The sequence below is a fragment of the Mastacembelus armatus genome, chromosome 3 (assembly GCF_900324485.2).
Source record: "Mastacembelus armatus chromosome 3, fMasArm1.2, whole genome shotgun sequence".
Taxonomy (NCBI): Eukaryota; Metazoa; Chordata; class Actinopteri; order Synbranchiformes; family Mastacembelidae; genus Mastacembelus; species Mastacembelus armatus.
Window position 1 is genome coordinate 8565266 of NC_046635.1, and position 14920 is coordinate 8580185.

Genomic DNA, 14920 nt, shown 5'->3' on the forward strand with positions numbered 1-14920 from the left:
CTATCTTTATAATAAAGTTTACTGTGCCTAAAAATGCACCGTTGAAACTTTATCAACATTGATTTTGTTTTCAGTTGCCTATAGTCATTTTTATTTCTTGAAATATTTCAGTTTAATATTGCAAACAACTTCACAACATACAAAATGAATAATATTAACCCAGAAACATGTCAATGAATATATATATATATATATATATATATACATATATATATACACATATATATATATATATATGTATGTATATATATATATATAATTAATATAATTTTTTTTATATATATCTTGTCCTCTGGTGGGGATAAAAAAATAAACAGCAAAGCTTTGACAACAGCACCTTGACATAGTATGTAATTCCAACATTACCTTGAGAAGTTTAGAACAGTAAACAGATAAATTACTGGAGAGGAAAATCGTTCTCTGCTGAATATGTAAACGGAATGTTTTTTGGTCAGCGTCATATTCTTTTTTTGTAAGTGGAGAATTTCTCAATTCACAATTGAAGCAGCATGCAAGCTTTTGAAGATGGAGCTGTCCTCTCTCATTCCTTGCCTGTTTTTTTTCCTTCATTTTCTAATTCTTGGCAACGTAAACAAATCACAATGTCTGGAATGTGATATAGTAATTTAAACTGGGCGCAAATGACTGATCAGATTTTTAATTGTTTACAAGGTCATGAATATGTTCAATAAATAGACTGTAGTATCACTTTACTGTATAAACTTCATCTTTTTTTACATGCAGTCCATAAAATTTTCATTTGATGGAATAATTTACCCTGTTATGTATATATACAAATAGATATTTTTTCTTTATTCTCTTTTTTAAACTCTTCAATAAAATCTATACATTTTATACACTATCTCCCTCTTTTAATGGTCAATGTGCATACACATGAAGTGTCTATCCTTATAAACCGCCAGCCAATCTTCTTTTTGCTATCCATGGTAAGCGCTCGCACATAGGACTGGGTTGTCCTGCATTGGGAATTATAATGCCGCTTGTCTATTCCTCTGCAGCCCTCCTTTGTGTACCCCATGGGGTTGCATTTGGTCTCATAAAAGTATTGCTTCAGTTGGCCATTGGGGACAGGGACCTTTTCCATGACGGTAACTGTCTGCCCAGACATGTCTATTGCCGTCTTTTTATCCACAGCTGTCACCCACTGGCTAATACTGTCACACACACTGAGCTCTCCGCGCCGTGAGGGATCGGAGTGTCGCCGCACCCTCATGGACATGTTAGCGGCATCCAGATAGTTTTTGTATTCCTCCAGAAGAAAGAGCAACGGCGGCTCTAAAGGCACTTGGTTGCTGATCATCACCCGTGAGTCGTATAGGTCGACATCCTTGGTCTCTGTGGTGACTACTGAGGATGGGCCCCCACCTCCCTGGCTCTTATCAGCCCCCTGTCCCAGCTGTGCCGCTTCTCCCTCCACCTCCAGCAGCTCCTCTATCACCTGCTCAAACGTGTCTGTGAGTGAGGGCAGCTCCCCACGCTGGCCTGGCCCGCCACCACTCTGTGGAGTCCCATGGCCTCTTGCGGCCGTCGCAGCAGCGCCCAAGTAGCCTTCTGTCCGATGGCCCCGCATGCCCGGGGCGTCTCTCAGGGGCGCAGCTCTCATGCAACTGAAGTATGAAATAACCATAGTAAGGAACAGGATGGTCATCACTCTTCTAACCTGGTGGAACTGCAGGGGGGGAGAAAGACAAAACAAGAGGGAAGGGAAGAAGGAGGGAGAGCAGGACTGTTAGTCACAGACCATTTTCAATGAAGTTAGCTTATTCTTGATCCATAATACATCATGTTAGTCTCTCCTCTATTCTACACCCTCTACTCTTTATTTGCAAGCCACAAGAGAGAGCTAGTGCCTTTGGAATGATCACAAAATGTTTTGACTAAACTGATATTGGCACTGTGTCATCAGTGTTTTCAAATTGTTTGCAAACTGTAATCATTCTGCTTCTATGCGAGGTCTGGCTTTGATTTTTATTTGTTGGCAGTAATGCATAAAGGCTGTGCTGAGAATCAGAGAGAATGCTTTTTTAAAATAAAAGCTAAGATTACACGAGTAGATATCAGTACATCCTTACGGGCCTGCTATTTTAACTGGTGTGTCAAACTGTACAGTTTATGTCCAGTGCTTGCACGAATGTGTAGTTTTATAATGGACGTGATAGATTTGCATATTCTTAAACATGTTCATGTTCATGAGGACAACTAGTTAACTGAACTGTTAGATTTAGTAATATATTGATAATAAAAATGACAGGTGGCAAATAATGGATGCTGTTTGGTCAATTGCGACCTGACAAAATGTGGAAAGGCTGTGAAGCAGATGTGTTGACATAAGGACATGCTTTTGTATGTTGTGTTTGTTTGAAGAGCTCGAACACTGACTATGACGTTACCCAACTATCAAACTCACCATTGTCAACACTCAGTGAACCTCCAATATGGACATCATTTACTGACTGAGTAAATGACTGAGTTGGGAAATGTTGTGTTGTGTGTCAGCTCTGACAAACACTGTCGCTGCTGTAGTATTATTATTTTTTTTAAAGGGTCTGTGCTATAAACTAAAACTCATCAGCAGAAAGCAGGAATTTGTTGAGAGACACTGTTTGTTTTTGGCAGGTGGATGGTGAGAGCACTGCAGGGTGAACCAACAGGAAGTCATGAGGAAACTGAATGACAGAAAAGTGTGTTCTCCTCCCTGCACTGTAACGTACCAATCTCAAGACTCTGAAGAGCAGCTCACAAGATATGCAAATCACTGCCAGGAGAAAAAGAAGAGCCACACGCAGGTGTAGTCAAAATAATGTACATATATCTTTAACCAGCGCGTCACCTGAGCACATATGCATCTCTTACCTTTGAGAAGTTCTAAGATTCACAGCAAATCTAAGATTTAGTGGACATCCACACAGCAGACATAAAAGCAACGAAAATCTAGATCTTGCTTTCCACAGGGACTTACTTAAAAATAGCCTGACCGAGGCTTTGACTGCACTCTGCATGTCCCAACCTGATACAGGAAACCACGGCAAACAAACACACACTCCTGCCGCCACTCAGAACGGACACGAGGACCTTTATAGTAGGGAGGAGCAAAACCCCCGACTTAAAGCATTTGTTTCGTTCTTAATTGGTATCTGGGGCTGTGGCTGCAATTAACCAACACCACGGTGACTGCCATAGAGATATCTAGTCTAAAAATAGATGTGCTGGGAGTCTCACAGTCTCTATTCAGAATATCACATCCTTCTTAATGAGCCACTCATTCCCCGAGCTCAGTGACGTGCTCCTCCAGAGTGTGTGAGTGTGTGTGTTAGGAGGAGGGCATGGGGAGGGGCTGGCTTGTATGTGTTTGCAGGAAAATGGGGGAATTTTTCCCCTCACCTAAACTAAAACAATAATGACGACAAAGCCACGAATAAGAGGCAAATTGTTCATTTCTTATTAAATACTGCCAATAAAAGCATATTTATCACGCAAAACCAAGGTTTTAACCCTATAGTATTGTTGAGGTATTGGTTCCAATAACAAGCATTATCTGTGAGGCTTCTCAGCACAGAAAATTGTGTAGGTTTACGGGATTGAGGCCAGTCACGAGCTTTATGTGTAGGATGCATTTAGGCTGATATTATTATCAGCATCGCACTCAAATGGTTCCACTTCCACATGAGGGAAATGAAGGCAGAGGGCTGATTACTGTTAGGCGTCAAACTTCATGCTGGAAATGGCGCAGACGAAGAGTGCTGCATCTTCTGTAACAGACCACAGGGGTAATATTGCAGTAGCAGGGGGTGGAGAGAGTGCCAGCGTCATTTCACAGCATAACAACCACAGATGACGTCTCTTCTAGGTCTCCATAGGGGAGAGAATGGAGGGGAGGAGGTTGCTGGGGGTAATGCGACTCAACAGTGTGCAATTGCATACCATTCCCCCAGGTATCCTCACACCGGGAACAACAAATGATTTTATTTCTATCTCCCTGATTTCCTGTTTTCATCAGGACAATCAATATGGCTTATGCTCTCAATCAACATCCTGTTAAAATGCGATAAAGCCAATGAATCATCTAATTGCTATGGGACTGACGGAGAACCTCTAGCTTATATCTACTACAGGCTAAATGTGACAACTGATTGGTTTGCTCTTGAAGGAAGATTTTATGTGTATGACTGGATTAATAAAAAGCAGCCTGCGAGTTAACATAATGAGCATGAATAATAAAGCACGAGACGAACCACATATAGAGGGATATTTGAAATAAAATCTGCTTTTTTGTAGCCTTGGGAGCACTTTTCTGATGATTGGTTTGGTTATTAAAATATCTAAATCAGCGAAGCAGTTGAGTATAGTGCAGTTTCTTCAATCAGGTTTGTTTAGAATACAAGTTTTAAATGACATCTGTGTGTGTTCGCAGGATAATAAACCATATGTGTCACATGGTGCATTGCCATCTAAATATGACATTTCAAAAATGTAAATCACTTCAGCTCTGAGTGCTGTCTGAGCTAATAACATGGAGTGGAGGGGCATAAAGCCCACAATAACTACTGATCAAACACACCTTTATTCATGACAACACACCTACACCATGAAACACCCAGAACAATGAGAGCAGGTGAGTGTGTGGACTCTGTCTACTGTTTGGCTTTGGCGTCTCTAGATGACCACCTGTTCATCTTCTGTATGGCAGGGATCTGTAACTTACCCTTGCATTTAATCTTTGTGCCAGGTGGGGATTAAAGTGATAAATGTCTCCATTGACAGATGCTGAAAAGTTTCTCTAAAGCATGAAAGAACTAGTATGGCTAGTAGTATTATTACACATTCAGTAATGTTCCCCAGCCTCCCCACACATGTCAGCATACTTTATGGCTTCATCTTTACTAAGAGCGTGCATGATATCTTAGGAACCGTTAGAGGGGAAAATAAACATCAAACAGGAGAGATGAAAGAGGGAAATGTGCCCACTACATTTGAATAGAAATGTGTGACCTATAGCAACATTTGTTCTCTCTCTAGCGCTGCTCCCTCGTGGGCATCCGTCTTTGTTCAATTCCTCAAGAACTATGTCGGGTAAAGCTATTTACCTAGCAACATGTTTTGTCATGTTCTGCATGTATAGCACACAATGCCAAATGTTCATCTATTACAAAAAAAACAAACAAAAAAAAAACTGCAGTGTGTGATATCAAAATTTCTACCCGAGGACCCCTTGTGTGCCACAATGCAGCACATAAAAATGGCAATTAGAGTTGTCTGCAATAATGGCTGGCACATGTGGAAGCTTGCTTTCTCCAGATCTGTTTTCAATCTGAAACAGCTTCTGAGCATGTTTAGTAATAGATGAGCATCACTAAGGGATTATACCTGGCCTCCAGGCCAACCCTGGCCGCTTCCACAAAAAGCTTGGCATTCAAATAGCTGCTGAGTGATCTATGCTCGCCAAATGAGTTGTTGCCTCCCTCCCACAATGGGTGCAACAGTGGACAATTGAAAGAAGAAGGTAAAATTATAACTGAGAGGCGTGTGAGGCTACATAATCCCACTTAAATGTACAACACTCTAGTTCATCAGTGTTAATGTAATGTAAAGCCTAAAGTTCTCAGTCTTGTCTTCACACAGTGGTTTACTTCTTCAATTTTAACTCATGAATAACGAAACCTGAAAACTAACCAATCAAACCAATAGCGGGAAACCAGCACCGTTGTAGTTCCTAACCTTGTACACTAGATGGCGTGTGAGACCGTGAAATGCTAAGAGCTCTTCTTTCACCCTCCCTCCACCTTCCTTTGGTCTCTTTTCCCTCCCTCCCTCCTGTGAAACACGATAGATAGACAGATAGATAGCTTAGACAGATAAACAGATAAGCCAAAACCATCGTATTTCTCCAGGACGCACAGCCAGTTTTGTACTGTGCGTAACTCTAAACAGGCAATAAAAGCACATTTCTATGTTATTATAGACACAACTCTGACAAGAAATTTGGCTCTAATTTGCATTTTTTGGAAAGTACATCATTAATTCATCGTTACACCATCATCTCTCCAGGCCCCTGTGTGCCACTATGATCCTCTGATCCTGTGATAAATTCTTGGACAAGATATTTCCACATGAAGCTGTCACGACTGAGCCAGTTTTGCACCACTCTATAAATAGGACTTTGGTTTTAATCCGTGTTCATTCTGTGCAGTAATTTGAAGTTATATGTGCGAACACTCAACACCAAGAAGTAGACCTAACAGTGTATGTTGGCCGATGTAGCAGGGCGTTCAGGTCTCGGGTTTCCTATAAAGTCTTAATGAGTTCATCAAAGTCCCCCCTCCACCCCCTCCACCACTCCCCACCCCCCCAAAAAAAACAACAATACAAAAACTCTCTGCAGTTTTTCCCCTGTTCACAGTGGTTAGGTGACAACATAGAGATAAACACCGTCAATAGAGTTTATTGAGCTATTTATGGGCATAAGGTCCCCGTTAAAAACTTCAAACGTGGCTGGTTTCATCCACGCACGCTGGATTGTTTCCACTTTGTTATTTACGAGAAATACTAATGAACCAGTCACACTGCACAGGCTGCTCTAATCATAATGAAACAACAGTCTCTTTTTTTTCTCTAGATTACATCTGCTGAGCCTGTGCTCTCCACTGGAAACCCAATCAACATAATAACTCCGTTTTTTATTAATGAACGAGAGGATACTGTTACACATATCCCCTCTCGGGCTGCGGCGCTGTCTGTTCGCAGGATAACCGGACTTGATCGAGCTACTTTTAGTCCCCCCCCCACCACCACCACCACCACCACCCCCTCCCCACCAATACTATACACACACACACACACACACACACACACACACACACCTCTCTATTTTTCTCAAACTGCATCAAACAAAGCGAAAGTACTTAAAACAACTCACGGGGGAAAAGAAAATAAAACAAAACCAAAACAAACAGACACATACCTTTTACTGCCCAGTCGTAAAACAGACCATTCACCAGCACAGTAGTGCCATCTGGGATGTTTTGGACAACTCCCTGAGTAAATTACTTAAGCGATATTTTCCTCTCTGTACTCTCCCGACAAGCTTCAGGATATCTCTTCAGCTTTGGAGCAAATAGATTAAATTATTGATGGTGGAAATTGCACGGGTGAGGTAATGCACTCCCATGACTGCACGGCTCCTTTGGAGATCGTCTGAATTTGAAGTTGTCGCATGCTGAAACGCCGCAGCAGCAGCAGCAGCAGCAACAGCAGGAGCAGCAGCAGCAGCAACAGCAGCAGCAGCAGCAGCACGGGATGAGACCTCTGGAGCTGAAATGAGGAGCGTCTTTGCAACTACAGTAACTTTACTACACAATGACGCTGCAACATGTGACCTGCCGCTGGCTGACTGGTCGCCAACAAGCTCCTGTTTAAACAGCCCCGAGGCGGAACTATTAATGCGCTTTTAGTGGGCATTATGTGCTTTTGTTTGCTTTGTGCTGCATCAACAACATAATGTCTGGAAAATACAAGCGAAGTCTCTCCTCTTCCGTATTTTGCTCACTGACGCTATCGAGGTGGCATATTTTTTTTTTTTTTTTTTTTTTTTTTTAAGGTTTTGCGTAACAGCGCGTCTTCACCAAGTCGTGATACACTGCATGCCATTTAGAGATGGCCTACTTATTATGTAAAATTACACATTCAAAGAAATGAAAATACGCATAGTGCGTATTTATATCAAAATCAGCTTTAAGAAAGAAGGCATTCATAACTGAGTTCATACATTCAAACCCCTTCACTTTTTTTTTTTTTTTTTGCAAACTTTGTACTTGTGATTTCTAACTGATGATTTTGTCGTTTTTGCATATAAGTCTAAACAACACATAAGGACAAAGCAAAGATGTTTGGAGAATTAAAATGATGAAGAACCAGACTCATGTCCCTCACTTAGAAAATAGACTCTGCTGTAGCACTCTACACTGTGGTCAGACACATCCTGTGTGCTTTAGTTTTCCTTCAGCTGTGTGTAGACCGGACATAGTTTAAAAAGCCACACGTGTTTATAAGGTCTCACAGTTTAGGATAAAAACCAAGCCATGAAGTCTAAGAAACACTCGGTCAACCCCTGTGATAAAACTGTGGTGAAATGTAGTATCAGGGAAAGGATATAAAACCACTTCTAAAGCTCTGAATGTTCCCAGGAGTATAGGGGCCTCAAAAAATGGGAAATGGAAGTCTGGAACCACCAGGTGCAGCCAAACTGAGAAACTGGGCAAGAAGGGGCTTGATGACGGGGGACCCAAGCGGTTACTTTAACAGAGCTTCAGAAGTCTTCGGCAGAGATGTGAAAACCTGCTGGAAGAACGTCCATCTGCTGGAAAAACTCCATGAATCAGGCCTTTATATCTGAGTGGCTAGACAGAAGCCACGTCGTGCGAAAGACAGGGCAGTACACTTGAAATTTGCAAAGACCACTCGCAGGACTCTCTAAGAGCCTTGGGGAAAATATTTCCAGGTTGCCGAGACAAAAACTGGACTCTTTGCGCTGAACTTGAAGCACTGTGTCTGGCAAAACATCAGGCCCTGCCCATCACATGAAACGCACCATCAGTACAATGGAGTTGGTGGTGAGTAGCTCAACAGCAGGGGACAGAGGAGACTGGTCAGAGCTGAAGGAAGGATGAATACAGCCAACAACAGAGAGGACCTTGAAGAAAACCTGCTCCAGAGTAAATGACACATGAGACTGGAGCAACGATTCACCTTTCAGCACAATAATGACCTGAAGCATACAGCCAGGATGACAGTGATGTGTCTTTGGGACAAGTCTCTGACTCTCCGTTAGTGGCCCAGCCCTATAAATCATACATAACCCCCTGAATTTCATCTTATAACAGACTTATAATGTTGCTGCAGTAAAAATGTTGGTTGTGTTAAAACATTTGGAAGCCAACAGGCGCTGGAGGCTAACAAAGATGTGAACTTATTGAAAACAATTCTGCTTGTGCTTGGTTTTAAAGAGAACCATGTCCATAACAGATGGATGACTCCCCTGCAAGTGCTCTGCAGTGTAGTAACCAGCTTTCACAGGTTATTATTACCAAATGTCAGCCAAACAAACGTGTTTAAATTATATACACAGAGCTTACTCAGAGAATGAAACTGCACTACTTCTTGATACTCTGCTTCCCCTTCACTGGGAACAAACTGGGAACAATTCATTTGCTTTATAATGCAGAATTCAAATAAAGATGTCAGTGGAGCCACAGCCTTTCAATGGGTGATGAACGTTTGGAAACTCCACCTCTGATGAATACAAGAGTGAGCATAATGGGGAAATAGCAGCTCATTATCCTTGTGACTTGGCCCTGGTCCAGTGCAAAGATTTATTGTGATGTGTTTGCTATATTGCCATCATGATTCTTCCCTGCACGAGCTCATGAGCTGGAGATCTCTTGTTTGGCATGTAGCAGTATGGGAGTGGATGCTCACACCTGCTTAATGAGTCACTCCCACCTCCAACACACCCGGGGACATGCCAAGATAGATATAGCCCTCCCCGAAGGCTCACAGGAGGTGAGAGCAAACTCTGGATGACAAAGAGTTGCATCAGCAATCACTGAGCGACATGACTCCAAAGAGGATAAAAAAAAAAATGCACACTGCACAAGGGGGCTGTTCCAAACAAGTAATTCATAAATAAATCACTTGGCATCTCATTAGAAGAGCAAAAACAACAACATGGTCTCATTTCTGCGAATGCAGCATAACTGAAGGTGGCGAATCAAGAGAAGCCTCTTGGCTTGCATGTGTCTGACGCTTCAAGGACTGAATTTCTGAATGAAATTAATGAAATGCCTAATAGTTGGGAGCAGAAAGGGCTCGTGAAACGTGGTAGCAGCTTTTTGACTCTTCTGACAGCATTGGTCTGTTACCAGGCGGTCAGGAGTCTTTCTCAAAACTGCTAAACCACAATTTCATTGGAACTGAGGTGTAAGATTTCTTTAGGTTTAAGATTTCTCAATACGCCGCCAGTAACAAAGACTTCAAACCGTCCGAGGTGTTGTGATGAAACCTTTTGTCTTTGCATGTTATGTGTCAAATTTCTGTAGGTTTTAACCCTCCCCGTTCGTGACTAAACACATGTGATTTGCAGTAACAGCTGGGTAGTTCTCTTCTCACATCTTCTCCACTCACAGCCTCTTGCCTGTTTGTGCAGCAGGAAGAAGAAACAACCACAGGAGCTGACAACACGACACACTTGTATAACCTTTCAAAGCATCTCTTGCCAAATGCAGCACGATGCTGACAGGTCCGCACTGCCGAAAGCTTCACTTAACAAGTAGAATTATGCCTCCTTGTGTGAGACAGGAACCGTGTAACACGGACGACATGACATTTTGTGAAATGTCATTTTCACCGGGAATAAAGGAAGGCGATGAGGGTATTTTGATCAAAGTGAAATTGCATTCCTCCTTAAGAAGAAAACACGCCAACTGAGAAAACATTGTGAATGAGGCTGGATGACGTCAAACAAGACAAGGGAGAGCTGGAGAACAGTTGAGAAAACTCCAGACTGGTAAACAGGTAAACTCAGTGCAGGCCTTTAATAATCACATGCTGGAGAGAGGAGTTAATGTCATCCCTCCTGTGATGACATTAACCTTTATTGTAATCATCAGGCGAGCACAGAAGACCACAGTAAGATTCATATGTACATCTCCTTCCACATCCTCATACAGCTGATACATTATTTCTTTAGTGGCATGGACTGTAAATCACTCCATAGCCTATTAAGCCTCTCTGTCTCTTGACTGTCTGTCTCTTTTCTTGGCTTCCACCCCCCCCCGCCCTCCCTTCTCCAGCTCACCGCCCCCCACCCCTCCAATCCAATAACACCACAGCATCAATAACCTTTGCATGCTTCACTGCTGAATGAAAACACACTAATCATGTCACAAAATTGCTTGAAAATGCTGAAATATTTGTCATGAGAATGCACCTCATTTGCTACAGAAATAAGGCTGCAGAAAACTAAATCAGGGGCATGAACATGTCTCATATCCCATACAACACATCCAACTGCAGACATCCTTTGCTATATTAGGGACAAAAATGAGATATTAGACATTCCCTGATAAAAATGCAAAAAAAACAAAGAAAGAAAGGAAATATATTTGTTGGTCCAAACGTGGCTCTCTGATCAGGAAATACAAACATATATGAGGTGTTATTTCGGGAAGTTGCTTGAATTCAAGGATGTTGCTGGATGTTCACATGCTGAGAGACACACTTGGTTTGCCGGCATGATCGAACATTTCCTCTCTCTCTCTCACTCTCTCTCTCGCTCTCTCTCTCACACTCACACGCGCACACACGCACACACACAGCATCATGAATCCCTGTAGTCCCGCAGTGGTCCGACATATATAAGATGTCTTTACAGTCAGAGTAACTACATCCACTGTGTATTAATAACACATCGTGGGCTTCATCGCTGTAAAACCATAACCACGCCACAGTGACGAATAAGTGACAATTAAAGAACTTGTTTAAACAAGCCTGTTAATTGGATGAAGGTGCTGGTGATGAAGATGATGGTGGTGGTGACTAAAGCAGCAGCAGCAGCAGCGACGGGCAGCGGGAGATGTAGTCTTACATTTCTGTTATGATTACGATGATTAAATTTCTCTCTAAATATATCGTGACGTCCACATAGTTTCCGCCATAAATAGCCCCAAAAAATAATCAATAGTCTATTTATAATTCATGGGCTATTAGACTTCAGCTTAGAAGTTATTAGCTATTTCATGAATGGAACCGTTGTTGCAAAGTGGGCCAGCACAATCGGAAATTTGGTTTTATTAAAATGAAACAGCGACGCCACAATTTCTATGAAAAGAAGAGTGAACGTCTTTAATTGCAAAACCAGATTTCGCCAAAATCCCTTCAGTCCGAAAGTGAATGAATTGATCGCAACGGGGAAGAAAAAAAAAACATATCGACACACAAAGGCCAATATTTACATTACGAAACAATCTAGGAATGTTATCTTTGTTTATGAGAAATGAAATCAATTTTTTTTGGTTAAATTAACAGGCCTACCGAAAGAATTTCATCTTCATTTTGCAATGAAACCTACCATCAGATTTGTTATTGACGCCCACCCCAACTCTGCAGAGCTGAGTGCAGAGAGAGAGAGACAGACAGAGACAGAGACAGAGAGAGAGAGAGAGAGAGGGGAGATTCTCGGTAAAGATAACACACGCGGAGACGCACGCACACAGGCGCGAGCGCACGCAGGCGCACGACCGCACACAAACACACGCAGCCCCATTTATGGACTGATCCGCTGACGTACATTGCAGAAAAGTGCTATAAAAAAACCTTCATACATACAAAGTGTGTCGTGCCACCCCACAGACCCCTCCTAACCCGCCTCCGCTCATCCCTCCTCCTCCACCCAACACGCCCACGCCCACACCATAATCCCACGTCTCAGTAGAAAAAAATAATAATAATAAAAATACTGCTACATGGCCAGAAAATAGGCATCCTGCAAGGAAAATAATACATTTATAAACAAAAACAACCGAAATATATGCTGCATTAAAAAAAGAATAAACCCATTTATAGCGTATGTGAAGAAGAGGCCAAAGATTTAAAATATCACAATTTCCTCGATCCTGTGTCAACTTCAACCAGTATCGTTTCTTTTGATAAATTAGTGATCGCTCAGAAATTGCGCGATAAACGCTTTTGTGGTATTGATAAGCCTGAGACGTGGCTATTACAGCTGCGACGCAGCCTTTATTAAAGAAGCATTCTTTTTTATGAATGTCGGGCAGCCTAATAAGTAACATGATCTATTTTGGTTTCACTGTCATATAAAATGGCGATAATTTACAGTAACCGATCCGCGCACATCACATTGCCGGGCAAAGATGACAGCGGAGGAGACGCATTATTTAGATGCAATTAGGAATTTACGGATTCATTCGTTCTGAGGTATTTATTTGATAACGCAGCCTGCAAGAGGAGCCTTGATTAAAACAGGACTGCCAGTGGGCGTTGGGGCTTTTCTCTCCTCTTGCTGCTGTTTTGCCATGCAATTGCTTTGTCTTGGATAAGAAATCTTAAGTCTTTGACCAGAGGAAAAAAAAAAGAAAGGGAGAGAGAGAGATAGAGAGAGAGAGAGAGAGGATTGAGTGAGGGATGTAGAAAGAGAGAGAGAGAGAGGGAGGAAATAGACAATATCCACCGCTTCTGCATCAGTGCGAGACGAATTTTTAGGCTACAAGTCCTTCAAGAGAGCAGAGAAATGAAATCCCAGGGTAGTTTTGTCCGATTAGCACCTGAATCTAACAGCATTTTAGGCAGATCTTAATTTTAAAGAAAAAAACAAAAACAAAATGAAAGAAAACTCGACGCTTCTCGAACAATTGCATATCAAGCCATCTTATCTTTCACATTCGGCCATAACATCTGTCAGTGGATGCACTTTGACCACGCCCATCTTCATTGTAATTTTACTCAGGAATAATCCAACAATTTGTAGAGTCGTGTAAAGGAGGCTCGCTTCGGCCAAAATTACACGAGTCAAAGCGATTAAGAATTAATTCATCTTGTTTCTTTTTTTTTTTCATTATTCATTGGTAGCCTGCCTCTGACAGGTCGACACAGAGCCGTGTATGGACAAAAGAGGGGGTAGGGTAGCAGGTGAAGTGAAAAGCACCTTATGAATGAAACCGTGGAGCGGTCGTAGTAAAAACACAAGTGATTTGATGGCGATGACGGGAGGAGGAGGAGGGGAGGGGAGGGTGGAGGGTGGAGGGGTAAAGAGTAGGGCTATTTTTGGCTATATAACAAAATCCAGAGGATTTGACATCAAGACAAAACAATGAATGCAGCAGACCAAACAGGAGAAATAAGCGCAGATAGACAGATACATACACGGATAGAAAGATAGAGATAAGACAGAGGCTTTTCCAGACAAATTTATGAGCCGCACCAGCATCAGTACTCCAGTTCGTGCAGGCTGGAAGGATCACTGCAGCGTCTTAAGTCCCATATTGGGAGCATGATTAGGCACAACGCAACGATTACGCAAATTATGTTGCAGCAGGCAGTGTTCGGAAACTCCAAAAAAAAAAAAAAAAAAAAAAAACGCTTCAAAAAGATCTGGTCTAAAATTCCCAAGCACGAAAAACGAGTCCCAGTTTAAAACCTTCCCCGTGAGTTAAAAGCACATATGAATGTGAAAGTACCGATATTTTATGAATATAACTTCAAAAAAATATGATACGAGATGTTGGTTTTTCTGGATCGGATTTCATTTCGGAGTTATTTCGGTCACTGATGCCCACGATTAACACGCTGCCAAGACGGAGGTTGCATGCTGTAGTTTTTTTTTTTTTTTTTTTTTTTTTTTTTTTAAAGCCGAAGTTCATTTGAAAAAAGCCAGAAGAAGCTCGTGAAGACGGCAGGAACAAAAGAGTGACAAGAAAACAATGGATTGTGCTCTTACCTTCACAAGGGCTGACAACCACTATGTGCGTGGTTAGATCTCCGCGACCAAGACTTGCATGTCCCAAAGTTTAACGCAGTGTGGGGGGGCTTATAGGTATAGCGAGAATGTGGTGTGCAAAAGACCAGACGCCCTAACATTTAAACTTTTCACAGCGCCCTACAAAAAACACAGCCCAAAGCACAAGCTCTCAAATGGTAAGCCCCTTTTTTTTCTGATTCCTTTTTAAAACAGCCTCTTTCTCTTTAGAATTCCGTTTATTCCCCGTTCACAGACCACAGGCTCCCTCAGAATAAGCTTACCAAAAGTTGAAAAAACAATCCCAGGTTTGGCAAAAGGGGGGCTGGGAAAAGACAGAAAGAGAGTTGGCGTCCACTCGGCGTTTTAGTCCAT

The 14920-nt window shown here is 42.0% G+C and overlaps 1 protein-coding gene across 2 annotated transcripts; it reads right to left on the reverse strand.

The window, feature by feature from the left end:
* Positions 1–483: 483 nt before the first annotated feature.
* On the reverse strand, positions 484–7217 carry bdnf (brain-derived neurotrophic factor). 2 transcript variants are annotated; one of them, XM_026320192.1, is made up of 3 exons: positions 2875–2891; positions 2733–2776; positions 484–1690 (listed from the first exon to the last, which is right to left on the reverse strand). In XM_026320192.1, the coding sequence occupies exon 3, from the start codon at positions 1667–1669 to the stop codon at positions 860–862; it is 810 nt and encodes a 269-aa protein (XP_026175977.1). In that variant the 5' UTR covers positions 1670–1690; positions 2733–2776; positions 2875–2891; the 3' UTR covers positions 484–859. The 2 variants fall into 2 exon arrangements, with proteins under 2 accessions (XP_026175977.1, XP_026175976.1); XM_026320191.1 differs by lacking the exons at positions 2733–2776; positions 2875–2891 and adding an exon at positions 6980–7217.
* Positions 7218–14920: the final 7703 nt, after the last annotated feature.

Coding starts and splice junctions, on each gene's coding strand:
- bdnf (XM_026320191.1), bottom strand. CDS start 1,669: ATGACCATCCTGTTCCTTACTATGGTTATTTCATACTTCAGTTGCATG.